The following is a 24,670-nucleotide window of genomic DNA, read 5'->3' on the forward strand; positions in this document are numbered from 1 at the left end:
CATGGTGCTAAACGCTTCAGAGGAATGGGCCCGCTGCTGGTCAGGTGATAAGTTAAAGAAAAATATTGGAGACAATCTCTTTGGTATTTAAACATATCTGAATGAATGAGGCCAGGTCAATGCGAGACTTCTAAATAGTGCCAATATCGCTCCTGGAAACTAGGAAGAAGAAAGTGTCATATGTTGTCTGGTAAATGACACTTTACAAGAAAGGCCTGATCCTGCAGGATGCTGAGTGCCTTTTGTGAAAAACTGGGAAAACGTCTGTATTATGAATATTATGTGTGACTTGGTTTCAATTTTGTAGGCTGCCTGACTAAATGCATACAGCAAAATCAAAGAAGGCTGTAAAAGAACCACACAGGAAAGCTAAAACAAGAAGACAAATAAGACAGGTGCAGGTACATACCTTCAAAGCAGTAAAGAAAACAACTGATCCATTACTGGGAGATATTATTTCTAGATGCCAGCAAAGTTATCAGGATTTGTTTTGCCAGGGCTGAGACCCTGATCAGTTAAAAAGGTGCCCTCGACAGAAGAGGAAGGGGAAGTGGTCAGAATGTCAGTAAAAAGGCTGGCAATCTGACAGAGACAAAAGGAGAAGGCTGCAAGAAGTGTAGGCCAGAGCTGCCTGAGTTGTGGCTATCGCGAGGTTAAGCTTAGTGTAAGCGGGGGAATGGTCCCGCTATTGTGGGGAACTTTCCTGGCTTCTGCACTACCCGGGTGAAGCGGGCTGACGAAAGGATCTGAGTTCTAGCTCCACTTCCTTTAGCCAGAGGCCTCCCTGCTCTTGAGGACTCCCCTTCCACTCTCCTGTCTGGCAGAGTCCTCGTAACCCCAACAAGGCTGGGCCCAGGGTTCCTGGGAGGCTCAACCCCCAACCCTGCTGGGGTCACCTAGGACAAGGGCTAGGGTGTCCCCACTCCGGGGTACTCTCTTTGCACTGCGCACCTCCCTGGCCCACTGATCATATCATACAATTTAAAGCAAATACAAGTTATTTAATTAACAATTAATTTAAAAAAAGAATAAGGAAAAATGGAAAAGGTTAAAGGAAAACACATCACCCTGCTCTGTGGCAGAGAACATTACAAACAGTTTCTCTGGAATGTCAGGGCAGTTCACAGTCTGTTCCTCGTAGGTCCCAGGCCTCCTTCTCAGGCCCTGGCTGTGCTGCAGGGACGCTGCGGGTTGGACACTTGCTCTGGCGGTGGCCACACACTCTCAGGCTCTGGGTGGCAGGGATCCTTCTCTCCAGTGTCACCCCTGCTCTGTCAGGGTTATGATCCCCCTCCAAGTCTGGCCTGCAGAGCCTCTTGGCTGAGGCGTCTCCCTGTGCTGGGCCCACTGCCGAGGGTCCCCCTCGCTCTCCCGAGCTGCTCACTGCACCCAGCTCCACACTGCCTCAGCATGGCTGCTGCTGCTGCTCTGCCTTCAGCTCCCTGGGCTGCTTCTCTGGCTCCAGTTGCTACAGCTCTGCTCCCAGGGCAGGTCTGCTCTGCAGGCTGCTTCTGTGACTCTCTCTCAGCTCTCACCTGCTTCCTGGGCTGCTTGTCTGGCCCCTCTGGTTCTGGTTGCTGCAGCTCTACTCCCAGGGCAGGTCTGCTCTCTCTGGGCTGTGCTCCTAGCAGCTTAGCTTGGGCCCCTGCTCTCTCCTTAGCTCGGCCCCACTCCGTCTGACCCAGGCAATTTCAGCTCACACAGAGGACAGGACCCACCCTGGCCTTCTGTCTCTGTGATTAGCCTGCCCGCCCTGTCAATCAGGCTGACCTGGAGCATTGGTCTCTCACCATTGTTCCTGGGGACTGTCAGTCTCAGGGTCCTGATTTGCCATCAATCCCTCCCCTTTTAGTGCTGGGAGCTAGCAACCAAACACCTCCACTGAATGTTAGTAAGGGGATAAGTCCCCTTACATTCGGTAAGGGAATATGCATATACATCTTTGACCATGTCTACACTATGGCGCTGCTGCTGTAACCCCATAGTCACAGACTACAGCACTGTAGGAACTCTACCTCCCTGAGCCATTCTAGCTAGGATGACGGAAGCATTCTTCTGTTGCCCTAATTGGGTCTACATTAGGGTTAGGTTGGCATAGCTATGGCGCTCAGAGACCTGGAACACCATATCTATGTTGACCTATTTGAAGTGCAGATTAGTTATTTTAAATCTATCTCTCTAAGTGCTGTATAGCTTTATGGCAAAATCATGCTTTGTGTCTGAAGAAGCTGTTTCAGTCTCACTGCAAAGGTATGCCATCACAGGCTCCAACAGAGAAACCCTGGCAGGGTCCAACCCCAGGTGGACCCACTGAATCAGTCAGTGGGTATGCAAGGGGCTGTAAGTGAAGTCCTGGTCTAAAAGTGGATGAATTGCAGAATTCCATCCCATAAGAGGTCAACGCCTGAAACCTGTGGGGGTAGAGGAAGGAGGTTCACTCAGAGACTCCCAAGAAGGGACAGCAAAGCAACTAGCACAGTAATACCTTCAACTCTCACTGAAGCAAATGGAAGTTGAGATTGCTCAGTACCTTGCAAGTTCAGACCTTGGAAGATTTGGCAATTGTTGACAGTCGCGGGGTTTTGAATTTGTACACATTATGGGATTATTTGGTAGAGGAACTATTGAATAGCCTATCACATACAGGGCGCTTGTCACTCGGTGCCCAATACCTCTGGGAAGGTCTGAGACAAGAGCCATTAGCTGCCCTTGCAAGGGCATCACCTGCTGCAGGTGGATGAGTTACCAGCTATGTTGGGCCCTGGGTGTGGGGCAAATTGGGCAGGAGAAGCTAGAGAAATCTCCCTAGTAGATGCCTAGCCCCCTCCCACGGGTTTGGGACAGACTCATGGCTGGCAGCACTGAGCTCTATATTATAGAAGTGACATTTACTTGCCCTTTAAGTGAAATCAGCCTTCTTTCGCCTCCATGTCTATTAACAAAGCCTCAACATCCAGTAAAGCTTTAACAGATATGCCATGATAAGCACTGCACTGATGTGGCCTCCTTTAGCTAAGCCACCTCTACATAGCTTGAATATACATCAATGCCAGTTAAGTATTATCTGTCCTCTAGGATTAAAATATCCCCTCATAATGTATCATCTGCTGATAAACAATACTGAAATTTGCTATGCTCTGTTAACAGGGAAATGGGTAATTCAGTTGTAGAAATCAAACTTGAGAAAATAACTCTTCAGCTACATATGAAATGCAGCATGACCTAGTGAAGGCTGGAAACCCAAGAACTGAGACTAAACATTTTGCTTCTGTTTAACCCCACAGTTTTCTACACAACATTCAGAAGGGAGGAATAATGATGTTGGCTATACCAAGGGGATTTGAAATAGAGAAGATCTAGTCCCTCATTTGTGCCTTAAAGTGGGATCTAATGACAGAAGCACTGGCTATTCCAACATAGTCTTGGCACTGTATGAAAAAAATCAGACAAATTAGAACATTAGACAAGTTATGGTAATTGAGACTGATCTGGGGATATAGAGATGAAGATAGACCAAGTGGCTTTTCTGCATGTTGGATTCAAAGATACATGGCAAATTTCTGAAGTTGGGGAGGTTGCACAGGGTGCAAATCAAGGCAGAATGGGGGCTGAATTTTATGTGGCTCAATGAATGGGCAACAAAAAATGACTGAGTAAATACAGCATTACAAAAAGATTGTGCATGTACTTCATTTTGGCATGTGCACATCTTGAGCTTCAGTTACACATAATCATTGTTTTGCAATTAACTCAGTACACCAGAGATAACTGAAATTAATGTAGAGATTTCACAGATGAGTAGCACAACGCCGCAAGACTGAGAGGGATTCTAATCTAATCTTATCTGTAGGTTAGGCTATGAGATGGAAAATACAGTTGAATGTAGTCATAATAGTGAGTCTGGTAGCAATATACCAAGAGGGGATACCTCAAAGGGGCAGACATGGAGCATACTAGCCAAAAACTGATTTCCTGCAAAGGGGCTGCTGGCTGCGTTAAGGGCAAAGCCAATCTCAGGGGTTTGATTACTGGCAGTACCTCAGTCAGGCACTATCCCAAGAAGGTTTGGGTAGTGTCTGCTTATGGAGACTTTCCTTGGCGGAAATGCAACCAAAACTTGAGCTGGATCATGTCAAATGTCCAGGGACATCTGACAGGCAGGATTTAGCAAGGCTCACGCTCGCCGCGTACTCCGCACCGAAAAGACATGCGTAAAGCCCAACTGAACTTCCCCATGGAAGGGGCCCAGCTCCGTGTGCACACCCATAACGCGTGTGCACGAACATGCAGCCACGATTGCACAAGTAGCGGCTGACGGGGGCGGAGCGAGGCCCTGAGCATGGGAGATTCCCGACTGCAGGGCCTGGCTGGCCAGGGGTGGGGCCGGGCAGGAGATGCCCGGGCAGCGCCCGTAGCGCTCTCTCCTCTGTCAGAGAGAGGGCGGAGGGACGCCCGGGGACTACAAGTCCCGTCAGGCGGCGCGCCGGGCTGCCCCGCGGAGCGGCCGGAGGGAGGCCGTGTGCCCGCGGCAGTGCTGGCAAGGAGGCGAGGGGACATGCCGGCGGCGGGGTCCGCCGAGGGGGAGGAGGCCGGCGGCGGGGACGCCGCGGTGCCGCTGAGCCCGGCGGAGCAGGCTGGGCCGGGCGCCCCCAAGCTGTGCGGTTACCTGCAGAAGCTGTCGGGCAAGGGCCCGTTGCGGAATTTCCGCAGCCGTTGGTTCGTCTTCGACCCCCGCCGCTGCTACCTCTACTACTTCAAGGGCCCGCAGGAGGCGCTGCCGCTCGGCCACCTGGATATCGCCGCCTCCTGCTTCAGCTACCACCAGCCCGAGGCCGCCGCCGCTACCGGGGACGAGGCCGCCGCCTTTGAGGTGCACAGTCCTGGCGGCACCGTCACTGTGCTCAAGGTACCCCCACGCCGCCAACAGCCCCGGGCCTCGCCCCAGGCTGCCTGCTGGGCCCCCCTGGAGACCCCTGAGCCGCGCCTTAGGCCCCCCGCCAGGGAACGTCCTCCGACTCCTGAGGGGTTGAGGCAGGGGTCTCTCCCCCCGCACATCCCCTACAGAGACCCCAGTCCCCTGGGGGGCTGGGCCAGGGATCCAGCTCTATAGCACCCGAGGCCCTGGCCTTCTTAAATCCCTGTTATCGCCCCCCAGTGGGCTGAGTCAGGGACCCCTTTCCTCACTCACCTCACCCCTTTGGTAGCTGATCCGAAGCCCCGGGGGGTGTTCCCCCAGGCTGAGTACCCATGATGGCTGATGTCTGCTAGAGGCTTCCTCACTCTATAACAGACCACTTGATGCCTGTCTTTTACGCAGGGAATCTTGTGTCACTCCAGGTGCCAGGTAGCAAACAAGGGGCTTTCCCATGGAGTCTCACTAAGTGTAACTGTGTGATTCCCCGCCAGCAGGTTCCCCTTCCCCACAGTCTGGAACCGGGATTGTAAATGAGATGTTACTGTTCCTCCTTGGCTTGCTTTACTGTTAAGCACTGCCAATGTCAGATGCTGCTCTGTGAGGCCAGATCTACACTATAAACTTACATTGGTATAACTGCCTCATTCAAGGGTGTGAAAAATCCATCCCCCTGAGACACAAAACTGTACCGACATAAGCCCAGTGTAGACAGTGTTATATGTCAATAGGAGAGCTTCTCCTGTCCCTATAACTACTGCCTCTCATGAAGGCAGATTAACTGCGCCCCACGCAGCTACCGCCTCTCATGGAGGTGGATTAATTATTATGCTGTTGGGAGAAGCTCTCCTGTCAGCGTAGTAGTAGTGCTGTAAGTGTAGACCTGGCCTTACTCTTTAGTTTGCTATTCTATTGAAGCATAAAGCATTTAATAATGGTACTTAAAGCTTAAATTAAAAAAAACAAAAACTACCATTGTCCAGTAGCCTACTCTGAGACTAGCTAGCTAGCTTCTTTTTCAACTTTATTGTTCTATCTCCAACTTTCTCTAAATAGGTTCACTTCATTGTATGATTAGGTTTACTGTTGCTGTCCAAATGTGACTCAGAAGCCCAACATTTGGGTTTGCTTGGTAGGCTTTTTGCCCAAACCTGGGAATTAGTACTGGTAGCTGTAAGGTACAGAGCGACATGCCCACTCCTTTGTGTAAGTGTCTTACCCAGAGTGGAGAAAGTTTAAAAAACTGTTTGCTCCTTTTTAGCATGTTTTTGTTAAACAGGTTTTCATTTTTAAAGTAGTGATACAGTATGATTGCTGGCAAAGATCTCCTCTGTCGAATAATCTAAGAGGCTGCTTTAGCTGATAATTTTTTTATTTATATGTTTGTGAAAATGAAAGGCTCTCCTTCATATGTGTTCACTTTTTGATGTGGAAAGTACCCCATAATGCATCTTAACGTACACATCCAAACTTGAAAATAACCCATAAATTTTGTCTTTTCTCAAGAAATGACAAGAACATCTTTCAAAACACAGGCCAAAAGTATAGTCCCAAACTACTCCTGGAAGCAAACACCCTGAGAAAGAAAAATGTTTGTGAAACCTAGTCTGATCCTGTGAAGGGAACTGAGCTCTAGAGCTGGTTGAAATTTTTTTTGTCAAAACACTATTCCCATAGAAAATGGCTTTTAAATGAAATGAAAATGTCATGGAAAGAATCTGGCTTTATCAAAAATCTTAGGTTTTCATAGAAAAGATAAATATTTCTATATGTGATGAAAACAAAAAAAGTGTAACACTTTTTTTTTTTTTCAGGGGAAAGAGGTAGAGGATGGAGGGTTTGGGGGAATCATTTCCTGATCAGCTTTAGTGAACTGCCTCAGCTCCTGTTAGCAGGAGCTCAGGCCTTCATAGGATTGGAACCTTAATCTTATGACCTTGTATTTTATGTATGCATCCTTTGTTCCATCTCATGATGAAAGACGTTTGCATAGGTCTGTTCAGCCTACAGAACAAGGGTTCACTTTAAATATATTTGTTCATTATTGGGGGAAGTGTTTCTCTTTGAGTATTATTCCTATTCATTTAATGTCAGTTTTTACATGACACATTTTATATTGCAGCAACATGTTTTGTAGGAAAAGATAATAAAATTAAGTAAATATATATATTAGACTTGGTCATGCTAGTGCGAGCAACATGTAGCTCCTGTACTCAAGTTTCCCTGCATACATTTTTCTTGGCTCCTGTGGTCTCAGACTCCTCTTTGATGTTACCTACTCCTGCCCAAAGCCCTCTGGGAAAGAGAGGGGTTATGTGAGGGTAGGGCCTTAGAAGTCTACATTTGCTCAAGCACAATCATGAGGCCAGAGGTGATGGATAGGTACCAGAAATAAAAGCAGATATCGTTGTCATCTATTTTAACCTTCATGGGGTTGTGATGCTTGTCTTAAGCAACCATATGATTGACAATCAAAAAAGCTATTGCCTAATATATGTAGTCCTTATTTAAAGACCAAGCAAACTTTTATACTAGAATCTTGGGGACATTTAGAAAGGAACTGGTTAAGTGAAGATTTAGTTGCTGGAGGTGGTCATTAGCGTATGTTTCACTGCACTCGTAAGTTTTTATTCTGTGTTTTGTACAGCACCTAGCACGATGGGGTCCTGGTCCATGACTGTAGCTCTTTGACAGTATGATAACACAAACCATAAAAAAGAATTCTGGATCCAGGATTTAATTGATCTCTTTACTCAAAAGCAACCAGAACAATAATATTTTAAGAACTAAAATGTCTTTCAGTCAAGTTCTGCAGAAATAAAAATAAAGAGGAATTGATGTTCAAAATAGTGGTGGCCTGATCCATCCCTTGTTGAAATCAATGAGAGCTGTATTGGGCCCTTACTGAATTTTTAATACAGGATAACAGCCTAGCTGATTTAAGAAAAAATTACACATAGAAGCACGAGGACCTTACTGAGGAAGAAAGTCGAGTCAGGTGTAGCTTTCATCCTTCCTCTATGTCATATGCTTCATTTTCCTCAATTTGCTTCTTGTTCATAATTTCCAAATCTCATGGTACAGTCTTTGTTCGGTATTTATAAGCTTAAATAAGAAATAAGCATCAACACCCCAATCTGAAATGACTGTATTATTGAAGAACATATTACTACTTCACAGTGCTTCAGATTAACTTTCTTAACATTCATGACCTAATCCTCAGAGTTGCTCAGCACTTGTAACTTAATGGGAGTTGCAGATAATCAGCTCAGTTACTCTCAGGAGATTTTTCCTGAAATGTTTGTCAAATGGGAAAACAGTGTCACAGTCTTCATGAAATAATATGCTGATCCCAAATTGAGATTAGTGGACCATCAGTAAGACTATGAGTCTGTCACAAAAGTCACAGATTCTGTGATTTTCCAGGACTTCTGCAGCAGGACCGGCTCCAGGCACCAGCTAAGGAAGCAGGTGCTTGGGGAAGCCAATACAAAGGGGTAGCTCCCATGGTCTGTGGTTCTTGGCCAGTGGGAGCTGCAGAGCGGGCGCTCAGGGAGGAAGCAGTGTGAGGAGCCCTCTGACCGCGCCTCCATCTAGGAGCCAAGGAACATGTCACCACTTCTGGGGTGCTTGGTAGGGAGCCTACCACCCCTCACCTCCCCCAGCAGCAGTGGTTCCAAGACGTGCACCACTGCCCCCCACACAGACCAGTGTCACCCCCCAGCCACCACCCCCCAGAGCATCCGTAGTGCCCTCAGGCTGTCCCTCCCCCACCCGCAAGAGCACCCAAGTTTTAGTCAGGGGTATATAGTACAAGTCATGGATAGGTCACGGGCTGTGAATTTTTGTTTACTGCCTCTGACCTGTCCATGACTTTTACTAAAAATACCCATGACTAAAATGTAGCCTTAACTATCAGTGGTCCTTGGACAATTTGCTGGCTGCATTATGCTGGCTTTCCTTCTTATTTATAGCTCTTAAAGCACATAAAAATGGTTAACAGAACATAAAAGGTTTTTTCTAATATTACTTTGCTTCATAACCAATTATTGTAATTGCCATCGCAGGCCCTTCATGAGTGGAGTGAGGAAGGTGGTTCTCAAAATTAATCTGTCTTCTGGTGATCCAAATCATGAAAAATTTGAGGACCTTTGCTTTAGAATAATAGGGCCTAATCCTGGAACCATTTGCTACCTGCACTTAATGCTATTGACTTGACTAGATATGCTCAAGATTGAACATCAATTTCTGTTTGCAGAATCAGGTCCTTTGTTTCATAGAAAGGAAGGGGGAAAAACAACCACCCTGTGAGGGGTTACCCCCTTTTAAGATGCCACCTGATGTGTTGAGATATCACTGATCCCGCCTGTTCTGCCACATGGGCCCCCTTTAACTTGTCTGGCTGAGCCTGGCTCTGAAGCCTCCTCTAGCACACACGCAGGGAGGGCCACACCCTGCTGCAGAAAGACACAGAGACTGAGATCAGCTGTGGGAAGACTCATCTTAAGGGATTTGGCCCAGCACTCAGGTGCCCACCTGCTTTGGAGTGCAGACCCAAAGGTATATTGTCCTGCGTTGTATAGAAAAATCTGCACAGCTCAAGCTCATAAAAATTTGCCCTCTTCCTCAATGTGAAGAGAGACGCCCAACTTCTTGCCTGCCCAATTAGAAGTTACATAAACTGGGTTTAATAATAAACAAAATAAATTTATTAACTATCAAAGGTAGATTTTAAGTGGTTAAAGAGAGAGCAAACAAAACAAAGGAGATTATACTAAGCAAATAAAACAAAACACATACTAAGGTTGATTCACTAAAAAAATTGGTTACAAATAGTAATTTCTCACCCTAGATATTGTTCCGGGCAAATTACAGAAAGGCTTGAAAGTCAGCTGCACTGGCCTGCAGCTTGAGACCTCAGGTATTATTACTCACAAGCTAGGTACCCTTCCAGCTTGGGCTCAGCTCCTCTCACCACAGTTCAGTTCTTGCTTCCAGGTGTTTTTCAGTGTCTTTCCCAGCTCTGGTGCCGCGACCACACTCGCACTTCAAAGCGCTGCTGCGGGAGCGCTCCCGTGGCAGCGCTTTGGAGTTTCGAGTGTAGCCAAGCCCATAGTTGGTATGCCTAATTTCAGATACAGAAATGATACAAAAACACCAAGGAGTCCTTGTGGCGCCTTAGAGACTAACAAATTTATTTGGGCATAAGCTTTTGTGGGCTAAAACCCACTTCATCAGATGCATGGAGTGAAAAATACAGTAAGCAGTGTATATATTACAGCACATGAAAACATGGGAGTTGCCTTACCAAGTGGGGAGGTCAGTGCTAATGAGGCCAATTCAGTCAAGGTGGAAGTGGCCTATTCTCAACAGTTGACAAGAAGGGATGAATACCAAAGAAGAGGAAATTACTTTTGTAGTGCTAACGAGACGGATGCAATCAAGGTGACCCATTTCCAATAGTTGACAAGAAGGTGTGAGTATCAGCAGAGGGAAAGGTGTGATTGAATTGGCCTCGTTAGCACTGACCCCCCACTTGATAAGGCAACTCCCATCTTTTCATGTGCTGTAATATATATGCTGCTTACTGTATTTTTCACTCTATGCATCTGATGAAGTGGGTTTTAGCCCTCAAAAGCTTATGCCCAAATAAATTTGTTAATCTCTAAGGTGCCACAAAGCCTCCTCATTGGTTTTGCTTATACAGACTAACACTGCTACCAAACTGAAAACTGTCAGAAATGATTCAGGCATACAAATTGGACAATCACATTCAGTATATCATAACCTTTCCAGTGATATCTTACATGTGCATCTTGCATAAAGTATATCTGTTATGCTTATGATATGGATATGGCATATTTCCATAAAACTATGGAATGGAATGTGTAACCCTCCTCCCCACAAATCATATAAATATTTCGTACCAGGTATCACGCTGTCTGATGTGGCTCACGACTGTGAGTGCTTGCCTCATGGCAGACTCAGAAAACAGAGCAGATACCCCAAACTGGTGGTGTAGTCTGTAATTAGATTTCCCTAAGCTAGTACCAAATGTGAACTCCTGGATCACTGTGCCAATCTTACCATGGAGTCACAGACAGTCCCCTTAGATGATCCAGTCTATCTTGCTACTGAGACAAATGAGATTTAGTGATAAATGGTCACGTGTACCAAAGATCACATCACATTTAGGTTGCTTCCAGACCCAAAAGACCAATTACTTATCCCAGATCAATGGGTACTCTTGATCTTACACCAACGACAACGTTGGTAGCCAGTTCTACAGTAAACTAATTAAAGGTTTATTAGCTAAAGAAAAGGAAGTGAGTTTTTGAGAGTTTAAAGCAGGTAAAATATATGTTCAGGTGAGTCACAATCTATAATTCCGAATGGTAGCAGAGATGTAATAATCTGCCAGTTTCCCAAAAGTGTCTCAAGGCTACCCAGAATAATTCTGGGGATCTCAGTCTTCTCATTCAGTTATTCTGCCCTGTTAAAATCCAAACAGTCCAGAGATGCAGGATCTTTCCCTGAATCCATACTTATAGCTTCTTCTCAAAGAACACAAGCTGACAGGGTCACTACCCATGTGGGCTTTTTCTTTGATGATAAAAAGCAGGATGGATTTGATTTATATCATGATTTAACTCATTAGTCAGAAAGACTTGATTTAATCATAGATTTCTACATAAAAGTTCATTCTTGTTGGTTGTTATAACCTTAATACGTATTCTTCACAACTCAGAGAGAGATGTAGGTTTCATTTTTAGAAGGTACACAGTATACATTTTAAGTGATTTATTTTGAAAACTTTTCAGATTAGTTTTACAGCTATATCAGCTAATGAATGATTATTTCATTTTTCAAAAATAAATGAAGCAGATATTTATGAAGTCATTGGGCGATAAGCTATCTCCAATTCAACAGGTTAATCATTAATATTTGGAGGATGTTGTATTAGGAGGAGAACATCACTGGACAGACATTTAACTTGTTTTATTTAACTAAAACAATGTTATGTGTTCTGGATTTTTTTTACTTCAACAGCAAACATAATATTTTAACAAAACAAGCATATGAATTTTTGAATTTAGTTAAACATTCAAGTTTTTTAAAATCAGGTTTGTTTTTGTTAAAATTGTTTAACTAGAATAGTTAAATGAAATATTTAAAAAAACAAATTAAATTGACTATGTCAGCTAGGTCAACATGAAAAACTTAAAATATTGGCTTCTGCAGCTAACTCAGTCGTCTTCACCTTCATTTTCCTGTTCACTGTCTGGAAAAGAAAAACAGATTTTCCTGCTTTTTCAGGTCCCAAATGGTTTCTCAATTTGAAATGAATTAGTCCAGAAGGAAGAAAATACTCTTTCTACACCCGCAGAAGAAGCTACTGCTGTTAAAAGTGAGATTATCACTTCAACAGTCTCTGAATCCAAGTGCTTAAGTGACTTCCACCAGTTCAGTGGTGTGACTTTCTTTAAACATCATCAGCAAACATTTATTTCTTGAATGGCTCTTATTCCCAAACTGGGTCTCTTTTACGGCCTGCTGCCATTATAGGTTTTCCCTCCTAGTGAGAAAATGGTATGGTAGATCTCAAATCAACGAAGGCTACACTCAGAAAGACCTCAAGACTTCTGGAATATGCTGCTCAAACAGTTTGAATTTTATTTCTACTGCCTGTCCCTCCCTTCTCACATTTATCTCCAGACTTCTTCTCCTCGTCCAGATCTATTCTGCCCCCCAACAATCTTCTAGTCATTGAACTTTTTGAAACTTTGCACTTTTAGGCTAGGGTGACCAGCCAGCAAATTTGAAAAATTGGGATGGTGGTGAGGGGTAATAGGAGCCTATATAAGAAAAAGACCCAAAAATCGGGACTGACCCTATATAATCGGGACATCTGGTCCCCCTATTTTAGAGAGAGGTAAGGGATTGACTCTGTGTACACAAATTTGCAGACGGACAATAGGGTTGAGGTCTATTATTTCTCATCTCTATATTATTTATTTATTTATTTATTTAAAAACATTTTTGCTGTTAACAAGCACGTTACCTCTAGAGACACAAATCCACAGTTTGGGAACTGCAAAACTAAGCATCTCTGATGGTATCTTCTAGATGGAGCACTGACTCCCATTAGGTAGATAGAAAGATTAACCTAAATAATCTTTACAGAAGCCCCTGGAGCCCCATAAAGTTGGGTCCCTAATCCATGAACTGTTGGAACCCATTTACAAAACTTTTCTTAAACATTACATGAATATATTGTCTCATACTATAGAATAAGAATTTATAATCCCTATTCCATTATGAGATATCTTTGAGCTATTTAATTAAAACCATCTTAAGATGCTTTTTGAGGAAAAACTATCTAATCAAAAAAATCTGATTTTTTTTTGCTTTTTTTTTTTTTTAAATCAGTGATTTTCATCCACCCTGATACAGAGTGAGGAATATATTTTGAGTCATTGACCTCCGATCATCACATACAATGACCACTTGCTTTGAATTTAGCACTTTTCTGTTAGAGCAATGGTGGGGAATCTCTTGTCTATCAGGAGCCGTAGACCCACAGAAAATATCAGTCCCAGGCCACACACAGCCCCACGGGGGTGGGAGCTGCGGAGCCAGTGCTGGGGACAGGGGCAGCACGTGAAGCTTCCCTGATCCTCTCTGTGCCTAGGGGCTGCAGGGACAGGCTGGCCGCTTATGGGAGCTTGCAGAGCCGGCAGGACTTTTAACGGCTTGGCAACCCTAGCTTCCCCCTGCAGCAGGTTGAGCTGGAGCTTGCAGTTCCAGCCCTGCAGGGGGAGTGCCAAGGCTCAGGGTTTCCGGCCTGTGGTGAGGAGACTTGCTGTGGGCTTGATGAAATTAAGCAGCAGGCCGGATTCAGCCTGCGAGCTGTAGGTTCCCCAATTCTGTGTTAGAGTTCTTCATTTGTTTTTCACAAGGTGTAATAACCTTAGTCCCAGATTTGGACCTTAGCGTCCAAGATATGGGGGTTAGCATGAAAACCTCCAAGCTTAGTTACCAGCTTGGACCTGGTACTTGCTGCCACCACCCAAAAAATTAGAGTGTTTTGGGGCACTCTGGTCCCTCTGAAAAACCTTCCCTGGGGACCCCAAGACCCAAATCCCTTGAGTCTCACAACCAAGGGAAATAATCCTTTTTCCCTTCCCCCCTCCAGGTGCTCCTGGAGAGATACACAGACACAAGCTCTGTGAAACTACACAGAGAGAATCTCCCTCTCTGTTCCCAATCCTGGAAACAAAAAGTACTTTCCTATTCCCCCCAGAGGGAATGCAAAAATCAGGCTAGCAATCCAACACACAGATCTCCCCGATTCCTTCCTCCCACCAATTCCCTGGTGAGTACAGACTCAATTTCCCTGAAGTAAAGAAAAACTCCAACAGGTCTTAAAAGAAAGCTTTATATAAAAAGAAAGAAAAATAAGTACAAATGTTCTCTCTGTATTAAGATGATACAACACAGGGTCAATTGCTTAAAAGAATATTGAATAAACAGCCTTATTCAAAAAGAATACAAATCAAAGCACTCCAGCACTTATATTCATGCAAATACCAAAGAAAAGAAACCATATAACTTACTATCTGATCTCTTTGTCCTTACACTTGGAAACAGAAGACTAGAAAAAAGAAACTACTTCTCCAAAGCTCAGAGAAAGCAGGCAGGCAGAAAACAAAGACTCAGACACACACTTCCCTCCACCCAGAGTTGAAAAAATCCGGTTTCCTGATTGGTCCTCTGGTCAGGTGCTTCAGGTGAACGAGACATTAACCCTTAGCTATCTGTTTATGACACGCCCCCCAAATTGCAGACAGTGGGGAAGCTCACTGGCGGCGATTTCCTTCTAGAACTTGAAAATAAACAGATTAATACAACACATAGGCCTTTACATATACTCCTAAGTATATAACTAACAGACTTCTACATTTTAAGAACACTTTTTAACTACTGAATTGTGGGAAACTCTCACGGGAGAGTGCTTCAGCTACTTTGTTAGAAGCTTCTGTGATGTGTTGAATTTCAAAATCAAAATCTTGGAGAGCTAAACTCCAACGAAGAAGTTTCTTGTTGTTCCCCTTGGCAGTATGAAGCCACTTTAGTGCAGCATGGTCAGTTTGTAGTTGGAACCGCCGTCCCCAAACATATGGGCGTAGCTTTTCCAGGGCGTACACAATGGCATAGCATTCCTTTTCACTGACTGACCAGTGACTTTCCCTCTCAGACAGTTTCTTGCTGAGAAACACGACAGGATGGAAGTTGTGATCTGTTGCTTCCTGCATGAGCACCGCTCCTATACCACGCTCAGATGCATCTGTGGTTACTATGAATGGCTTGTCAAAGTCCGGGGCCCTGAGCACGGGGTCAGACATGAGCATCGCCTTAAGCTGGGTAAAGGCCTTTTGACACTCATTAGTCCACTTAACGGCATTTGGCTGGGTCTTTTTGGTCAGGTCGGTCAATGGGGCAGCGATTTGGCTGTAGTGTGGTACAAATCGCCTGTAGTATCCGGCCAAGCCTAAGAAGGATTGGATCTGCTTCTTGGACCGTGGGACAGGCCACTTTTGGATAGCATCCACCTTGGCCTGTAGGGGGTTAATGGTTCCTCGACCCACCTGGTGCCCCAGGTAAGTCACTCTGTTTTGGCCTATTTGACACTTTTTGGCCTTAACAGTTAGTCCTGCCTGCCTGATGCGCTCAAAGACCTTTTCCAGGTGTAGTAGGTGTTCGGGCCAGGAGTCTGAAAAAATGGCCACATCATCGAGGTAGGCAACTGCAAATTCTCCCAGTCCAGCTAGTAGACCATCTACCAGCCTCTGGAAGGTGGCGGGTGCATTTCGAAGGCCGAAAGGAAGGACATTGAATTCATACACCCCCGCATGGGTGACGAATGCTGACCTCTCCTTGGCAGGTTCATCTAGCGGTACTTGCCAGTACCCCTTGGTTAAGTCTATTGTAGAGATGAACTGGGCACGTCCCAACTTTTCCAATAGCTCATCGGTGCGTGGCATTGGATAGTTGTCCGGACGAGTTACCGCATTTAGCTTACGGTAGTCCACGCAAAAGCGTATTTCCCCATCTGGTTTGGGTACCAGAACCACTGGAGATGCCCATGCACTGGTAGATGGGCGGATTATACCCATCTGTAGCATGTTCTGGATCTCCCGTTCTATAGCAGCTTGGGCATGAGGAGACACTCGGTAGGGTGGGGTTCTGATTGGGTGAGCATTACCTGTATCAATGGAGTGGTATGCCCGTTCAGTCCGTCCTGGGGTGGCTGAGAACAATGGGGCGAAGCTAGTGCACAGCTCCTTGATTTGCTGCCGCTGCAGACGTTCCAGAGTGGTTGAGAGGTTCACCTCTTCCACGCCACCGTCTTTTTTCCCGTCGTAGTAGACACCGTCAGGCCACTCAGCATCCTCTCCCTGGACTGTAAACTGACAAACCTGTAAGTCTCTGGAATAGAAAGGCTTGAGAGAATTAACATGGTACACTTTAGGCTTTAGTGAGGAATTGGGAAATGCTATGAGGTAGTTTACAGCTCCCAGGCGCTCTTGGACCGTGAATGGCCCTTCCCATGATGCTTCCATCTTATGGGCCTGTTGCGCCTTCAAGACCATAACCTGGTCTCCTACCTTGAAGGAACGTTCTCTGGCATGTCTGTCATACCAGGCCTTTTGCTCTTCTTGAGCATCCTTTAGGTTCTCTCTAGCAAGGGCTAAAGAGTGTCGGAGGGTGCTTTGTAGGTTGCTTACAAAGTCCAGAATGTTAGTTCCTGGAGAAGGCGTAAACCCCTCCCATTGCTGCTTCACCAACTGTAATGGCCCCTTAACCTCGTGACCATACACAAGTTCAAATGGTGAAAACCCTAAACTGGGATGTGGTACAGCCCTGTAGGCAAACAGCAACTGCTGCAACACTAGGTCCCAATTATTGGAGAATTCGTTGATGAATTTTCGTATCATGGCCCCCAAAGTTCCATTGAACCTTTCCACCAGGCCATTGGTTTGATGGTGGTATGGGGTGGCAACCAAGTGATTCACCCCATGAGTTTCCCACAGTTTTTCCATGGTCCCTGCCAGGAAATTAGACCCTGAATCTGTAAGGATGTCGCAGGGCCAACGTACCCTGGCAAAGATGTCTGTTAGGGCCAGGCACACAGTGTTAGCCCTGGTGTTGCCTAGAGCGACTGCTTCTGGCCATCGGGTAGCAAAGTCCACTAAAGTCAGTACGTACTGCTTTCCTCTGGGCGTCTTTTTTGGGAAAGGGCCCAGAATATCCACAGCTACTCGCTGAAATGGGACCTCAATTATGGGGAGTGGCTGGAGAGGGGCCTTGACCTGGTCTTGAGGCTTTCCCACTCTTTGGCATACCTCACAAGACCGGACATACTTGGCAACGTCCTTGCCCATCCCCTCCCAGTGGAAGGACTTCCCCAACCGGTCTTTGGTTCTGTTCACCCCAGCATGGCCACTGGGATGATCATGGGCTAAGCTTAAGAGCTTCCCTCGGTACTTAGTTGGAACCACCAACTGTTTTTGCGGCTGCCATTCTTCCCGGTGTCCACCAGAAAGAATTTCCTTGTATAAAAGTCCTTGGTCTATAACAAACCGGGATCGATTAGAAGAGCTGAGAGGCGGTGGGGTGCTCCGTGCCGCCGCCCACGCTTTCTGAAGGCTGTCATCTGCTTCCTGCTCAGTCTGGAACTGTTTCCTTGAGGCTGGGGTCACCAGTTCTTCCTCAGACTGTGGACTTGGGCTTGGTCCCTCTGGAAGCGATGTAGGTGATGGGGTTGTTTCCGTTGCTGGTGAACCGCTCTCCGCTGGTGCACCTGAGGGTATTTCAGGCTCTGGCTGAGCCTTTTGGGTATGGCTGTCTTTTGCTTCTGCCAGTTCTGGCTCGCTGGCGCCCTCTGGCGTTGAGTTTGAAGATGTGGTTGCACTTGCTGGTGCTGGTTGCTGTTCCAGTTCCGGGCCTGGGACTGGAGATGCTGTGGCTGTTTCCGTGTTAGGCATGGAATCCGGGTCCACTACCTCTGTCTGGGTCTCTGGTAACACAGACGGGGCCTCTGTGGACGGTTCAGGAACAGGAATGGGTCTGGAAGCTTGCCTGGTTTGGCTACGTGTAACCATTCCCACTCTCTTGGCCCGCCTCACCTGGTTGGCCAAGTCTTCCCCCAGTAGCATGGGGATAGGATAATTGTCATAGACTGCAAAAGTCCACATTCCTGACCAGCCTTTGTACTGGACAGGCAGTTGAGCTGTAGGCAAGTCTACAGCTTGTGACATGAAGGGGTAAATTGTAACTTTGGCCTTTGGGTTGATGAATTTGGGGTCAACGAAGGATTGGTGGATAGCTGACACTTGTGCCCCCGTGTCTCTCCACGCAGTAACCTTCTTTCCGCCCACTCTCAAATTTTCCCTTCGCTCCAAGGGTATTTGAGAGGCATCCGGGCCTGGGGATCTTTGGTGTGATGGTGGTGTAATGAATTGCACTTGCATGGTGTTCTTGGGACAGTTGGCCTTGATATGTCCCAGTTCATTACACTTAAAGCATCTTTCATCTGATGGGTCACTGGGCCGAGGTGAGTTACTGGAGACTGGTGAGGTTGAAGGGTAGGGTATCTGTGGCTTTACTTGGGTGGTATGTGGGGTCTTTGGCTGTCCTCGGTTGTAGGGTTTATGGTCTGTGTGCCCCCTGGGGTAATCGTTCCCCTTGACAGTAGCTTTCTTGCTTTCTGCCAGTTCCATCCATTTGGCTCCAATCTCCCCCGCCTTAGCGATATTCTTGGGGTTTCCATCTTGTATGTACCGTGTGATGTCTTCAGGAACACCATCCAAGAACTGCTCCATTTGTATGAGGAGGTTCAGTTCTTCCAAGGTTTGAATGTTGTTTCCTGTTAGCCAGGCCTCATAGTTTTTTGCAATGTAGTAGGCGTGTTTGGGAAATGACACCTCTGGTTTCCACTTTTGGGTTCTGAAGCGCCGACGGGCATGATCTGGGGTTATCCCCATCCTGTATCTGGCCTTGGTTTGAAAAAGTGTATAGTCATTCATTTGGTGCTTAGGCATTTCAGCTGCCACCTCTGCTAAAGGTCCACTGAGGTGTGGCCTTAATTCTACCATGTACTGGTCTTCGGGAATGCTGTACCCAAGACAGGCTCTTTCAAAGTTTTCCCAGAAGGCCTCGGTGTCATCACCTGCCTTGTAGGTGGGAAATTTCCTGTGCTGTGGAGCAATATTTGGCGCCTGGTTGTTAGGGTTGGCTGGCACAGGCAGCCCAGCTTTTGCCATCTCCAGTTCATGTTTTTTCTGTTTTTCCTTCTCTTCATTCTCTTTTTGTTGTTTTTCCATTTCTTTTTGTTGTTTTTCCATTTCTTTTTGGTGTTTTTCCATGTCTCGGCGGTGGGCCGCCTCCTCTTCTTCTTGCTTCCTTCTGTGGGCCAACTCATCTTCTGCTTGTTTCCTTCGGTAGGCCACCTCTTCTTCTTCTAGTTTTCTTTTGTGTGCTGCCTCTTTGGCTGCCTCTTTGGCTGCCTGTTCTCTTTGGTAGGCTGCCTCTTTGATCTGTTCTTCTCTTTCTTTCATCTCCATCTCTTTTTGTTTTATTTCCAGTTGTCGCCTGTGTTCAGCTTCTTTGATTTGTTCTTCGGTGTCAATTTTTGCCTTAGAAGTCATGGTTCCTGTTTTCTTGTGTTGGGGTGCCCTCCGGTGTTTATCTTCTGAACTGCAGGTTCTCTGTTGCCTCCTGAAGTCTGCCTAGCAACAGTGCCTTTAGCTAATTTTCCTTTTCTCTCTCTAGCTAATGTTCAATGAAGGGAAACCAGAAAAACCACTTTATTTGCATGCCTATAAGTGCTGGTACTTGCCTCCTAATGGGAGGGCTATTGCATGACAAAAGACCCTTAACATGCAAGCCACAAACTGCGAGAGAGAGCAGAAAAAAAAATTCTCTCTGGTTCCCTTTTAAAACCAACTGCTTCTCTCTGCTAAAAAGCCCTTAGCAGAGAAAAGAAAAATATAATATTTCTACTGGCTTCTGGATTCTGTCTATCTCCCACCAGCTGCCACTCATGTAATAACCTTAGTCCCAGATTTGGACCTTAGCGTCCAAGATATGGGGGTTAGCATGAAAACCTCCAAGCTTAGTTACCAGCTTGGACCTGGTACTTGCTGCCACCACCCAAAAAATTAGAGTGTTTTGGGGCACTCTGGTCCCTCTGAAAAACCTTCCCTGGGGACCCCAAGACCCAAATCCCTTGAGTCTCACAACCAAGGGAAATAATCCTTTTTCCCTTCCCCCCTCCAGGTGCTCCTGGAGAGATACACAGACACAAGCTCTGTGAAACTACACAGAGAGAATCTCCCTCTCTGTTCCCAATCCTGGAAACAAAAAGTACTTTCCTATTCCCCCCAGAGGGAATGCAAAAATCAGGCTAGCAATCCAACACACAGATCTCCCCGATTCCTTCCTCCCACCAATTCCCTGGTGAGTACAGACTCAATTTCCCTGAAGTAAAGAAAAACTCCAACAGGTCTTAAAAGAAAGCTTTATATAAAAAGAAAGAAAAATAAGTACAAATGTTCTCTCTGTATTAAGATGATACAACACAGGGTCAATTGCTTAAAAGAATATTGAATAAACAGCCTTATTCAAAAAGAATACAAATCAAAGCACTCCAGCACTTATATTCATGCAAATACCAAAGAAAAGAAACCATATAACTTACTATCTGATCTCTTTGTCCTTACACTTGGAAACAGAAGACTAGAAAAAAGAAACTACTTCTCCAAAGCTCAGAGAAAGCAGGCAGGCAGAAAACAAAGACTCAGACACACACTTCCCTCCACCCAGAGTTGAAAAAATCCGGTTTCCTGATTGGTCCTCTGGTCAGGTGCTTCAGGTGAACGAGACATTAACCCTTAGCTATCTGTTTATGACACAAGGCTTCTTTCTTGTTTGATGGCTCATTTGATGTGTTGTTTAGTTACAAGGTATACACAATGTAAATGTTTGCTATTGCATTATAATAGGGTACAGATAAGTGAAAATAATGCAAGTAGCATCCCGTTAGTTTTCATGACGTTTAAACACCAAATACACTCTTACACATTTAACAATTATTTTGATCTCTTCTAATATACAAGTGAATTGACCTGGTTCATAAAAGCACCCTCTCACAATAGTGCTTAGGGTATAATGTGATAAAACAAAACAATGTAAACTACAGTAACAACATAATTAAAATTCCCACATATAGATTCAAACTAAATAGATTAAAGGGGGTCATATGAACATCCAATACTTGGTCAGACCAATGGTCTGTCTAGCCCAGTATCCTATCTTTTGATAGTGGCCAATGCCAGGTAGGGTGACCAGACATCCCAATTTTATCGGGACTGTCCCGATATTTGCTTGTTTGTCCCACGTCCCGACCCATGTGTGGTCGGGACGCTGGACAAACAAGCAATTTTGCCATCCCGGAGGGACTCTCACCCCCCCCCGACTCTGTCCCCTCCTTCTCCTATTGGATCTCTCCTCAAATTCCCACCCTGGCCCCGCCTCTTCCCCAAACACATGGCATTCCCCCTCCCAGGTTTGCAGCTGTAATGGCGGCACAAGCCCGGAGGGAGGGGGTGGTGGCGTGGCTTCCAGTTCCTGGAGCTGGTGGTGAGTAAGAGCTCTAGCACCAGACGGGCAAGAGGGGCTGGCAAGGGGACTGCTCCCCTAGGAGAGAGATGGGGAGGGGGGCCTCCGGAGCTCCGGACCCCGGCAGCAGCGGGTGAGAGCGGCTCGCCACATGAGCTGGTCATGTAAAGTTTATTGGCTCGAGGGGGACCCCCAGCCAGTTCCTCGCCCCTGTAGAGGGGTAGCGTCCCCTCCCTGCTTCAGCATGTCCCACCGGTCGCCGCAGGCCAGGTAAGGAGCTGAGTTTCCCCCTTCCCCCCTCTTCCTGGCTCCTCAGCTGAGCCCCCCCATCTCCCTTCTGGGGGAGCAGTACCCTTGCCAGGCCCCCGTGCCCGCCTGGTGCCGGAGTTTGTACTCACCACCAGCTCCAGAAACTGGAAGCCGCGCCACCACCCCCTCCCTCCAGGCTTGCACCGCCATTACAGCTGCAAGCCTGGGAGGGAGGAGGAATACCGCTCAGCTGAGGAGCCAGGACGATGGGGGAACTCAGCTTCTTACCTGGCCTGCGGTGGCCGGTGGGACATGCTGGTGCGGGGTGGGGATGCTACCTCCCTACAGGGGTGAGGAGCCGGCCGGGGTCCCCCCCCGAGCCGATAAAATTTACATGGGCCGCTTGCGCGGCCCTGAGCCGCTCTCCCCCGAGTCGCTCTCCCCCGCCGCTGCCGGGGTCCGGAGCTCCACACCTCTCCTGCTCAGCTGCGCTGCAGGCGTGGCTCCTTCCCGTTGGGGTGATGGGATGTGCCACGTGCCTGGGGCCGCGGGGAGGGCAGCGCGCACAGCCATGGTGCGGCCGGGGCCTGCTAATTTCACACCCCCCCCGTGAAACGGCTTTTTTTTCTCCACCCCCCCTTCACCCCCACGTCCCGATATTGCATTTCTGTAATCTGGTCACCCTAATGCCAGGTGCTTCAGAGGGAATGAACAGAACAGGCAATAATCACGTGATCCATCCTCTGTTGTCCACTCCCAGCTTCTGGCAAACAGAGGCTACGGACACTCAGACATGGTGTGGCATTCCTGCCCATACTGGCTAATAGCCATTGATGGACCTATCCTTGAGGACCTTATCCAGTTCTTTTTTGAACACTGTAATACTTTTGGCTTTCACAACATCCCCTGGCAAGGAATTCCACAGATTGACTGTGCGTTGTATGAAGAAATGGTTCCTTTTGTTTGTTTTAAACTTGCTGCCTATTAATTTCATTGGATGACCTGTAGTTATTGTGTTATGTGAAGATGTAAATAATGCTTCCTTACTCACTTTCTCCACACCAGTCAAGATTTTAGACGTCTGTTGTATCCCTCCCTTAGTTGTCTCTTTTCCAAGCTGAAAAATCCCAGTCTTTTTCGAGTCTCCTCAGACAGAAGCTATTCTGTACCCCTAATAATTTTTGTTGCCCTACTCTGTACCTTTTTTCCGACTCCAATATATCTTTTTTGAGATGAGGTAACCAGATCTGCACACAGTATTTAAGATATGGGTGTACCATGGATTTATATAGAGACATTATGATATTTGCTGTCTTGTCATCTATTCCATAATATTTCCTAACATTCTGATAGCTTTTTGTCTGCTGCTGCACATGGAGCAGGTTTTTTGTTTTTTTTTTTTTTTTTTTTAGACAACTATCCATAATGACTCCAAGATCTTTCTTGAGTGGTAACAGCTAATTTAGATCCCATTATTTTGTATGTATAGTTGGGATTATGTTTTCTAATGTGCATTACTTTGAATTTGTCAACATTGAATTTCATCTGCCATTTTGTTGCGCAGTCACCTGGTTTTGTGAGGTCTGCTTTGGACTTAACTATCTTTAGTAATTTTGTATTATCTGGAAATTTTACCACTTCACTGTTTACCCCTTTTTCCAGATCATTTATGAATACGTTGAACAGCACTGGTCCCACTATAGACTCCTGTGGGACACATTATTTACCTCTCTCCATTCTGAAAACTGACCATTTATTCCAACCTTTGTTGTCTGTTACTGATCCATGAGAGGACCTTTCCTCTTATCGCATGACAGCTTACTTTGTTTAAGAGACTGGTTAGGGATCTTATCAAAGACTTTCTGAAAGTCTAAGTACACTGTATTCGCTGTATCACCCTTGTCCACATGTTTGTTGACTCCCTTCAAAGAATTTTAATAGATTGGTGAGGAATGATTTTCCTTTACAAAAGCCATGTTGGCTCTTTCCCAACAAGTTGTGTTTATCTGTGTTTCTGATAATTCTGTTCTTTACTATAGTTTCAACCAATTTGCCTGGTACTGAAGTTAGGTTTACTGGCCTATAATTGCCGACATCACCTCAGGACCCTCTTTTGAAAGTTGATGTTACATTAGCTATCCACCACTGGTACAGAAGCTGATTTAAATGATAGATTACATATCACCATTAGTAGTTCTGCAATTTCATATTTGAGTTTCTTCACAACTCTTTGGTGAATACCATCTGGTTCTGGTGACTTAGTACTGTTTAACTTATCAGTTTGTTCCAAAACCTCCTTTAATGACACCTCAGTCTGGGACAGTTCCTCAGATTTGTAACCTAAAAAGATTGGCTCAGGTAGGGGAATCTCCCTCACATCCTCGACAGTGAAGACCGATGCAAAGAATTCATTTAGTTTCTTCACAATGGCTTTATCTTCCTGGAGATGCTCCTTTAGCATCTTGATCATCCAGTGGCCAAACTGATTGTTTAGCAGGCTTCCTGCTTCTGATATACTTTAAAAAAATTGCTGTTACTTTTTGAGTCTTTGGCTAGTTGCTCTTCAAATTCTTTTTTTGGCTTGTCTAATTATATTTACACTTGACTTGCAAGAGTTTATGATCCATTCTAGTTTCCTCAACAGGTTTTAACTTCTAATTTTTAAAGGATGCCTTTTTGCTTCTAACCACTTATTTTACTTCATTGTTTAGCCATGGTGGCACTTTTTTGGTCCTCTTACTATGTTTTGTTTTTTTTAATTTGGGGGATACATTTAATTTGAGTCTCCATTATGTTTTTTAAAAAGTTTCCATGCAGCTTGCAGGC

General features: G+C 45.8%; 1 protein-coding gene across 1 annotated transcript in view; it reads left to right on the top strand.

Annotated features, from left to right (window-relative positions):
• Positions 1-4,555: 4,555 nt before the first annotated feature.
• The window catches only part of TBC1D2B (TBC1 domain family member 2B), a 75,301-nt gene continuing 55,186 nt past the window's right edge, over positions 4,556-24,670 (top strand). The window contains exon 1 of the mRNA XM_050966981.1: positions 4,556-4,906. Within this exon, the coding sequence (XP_050822938.1) occupies positions 4,556-4,906 (351 nt within the window). The remainder of the gene's footprint in view (positions 4,907-24,670) is intronic.

The sequence above is a fragment of the Gopherus flavomarginatus genome, chromosome 9, assembly GCF_025201925.1.
Source record: "Gopherus flavomarginatus isolate rGopFla2 chromosome 9, rGopFla2.mat.asm, whole genome shotgun sequence".
Taxonomy (NCBI): domain Eukaryota; kingdom Metazoa; phylum Chordata; order Testudines; family Testudinidae; genus Gopherus; species Gopherus flavomarginatus.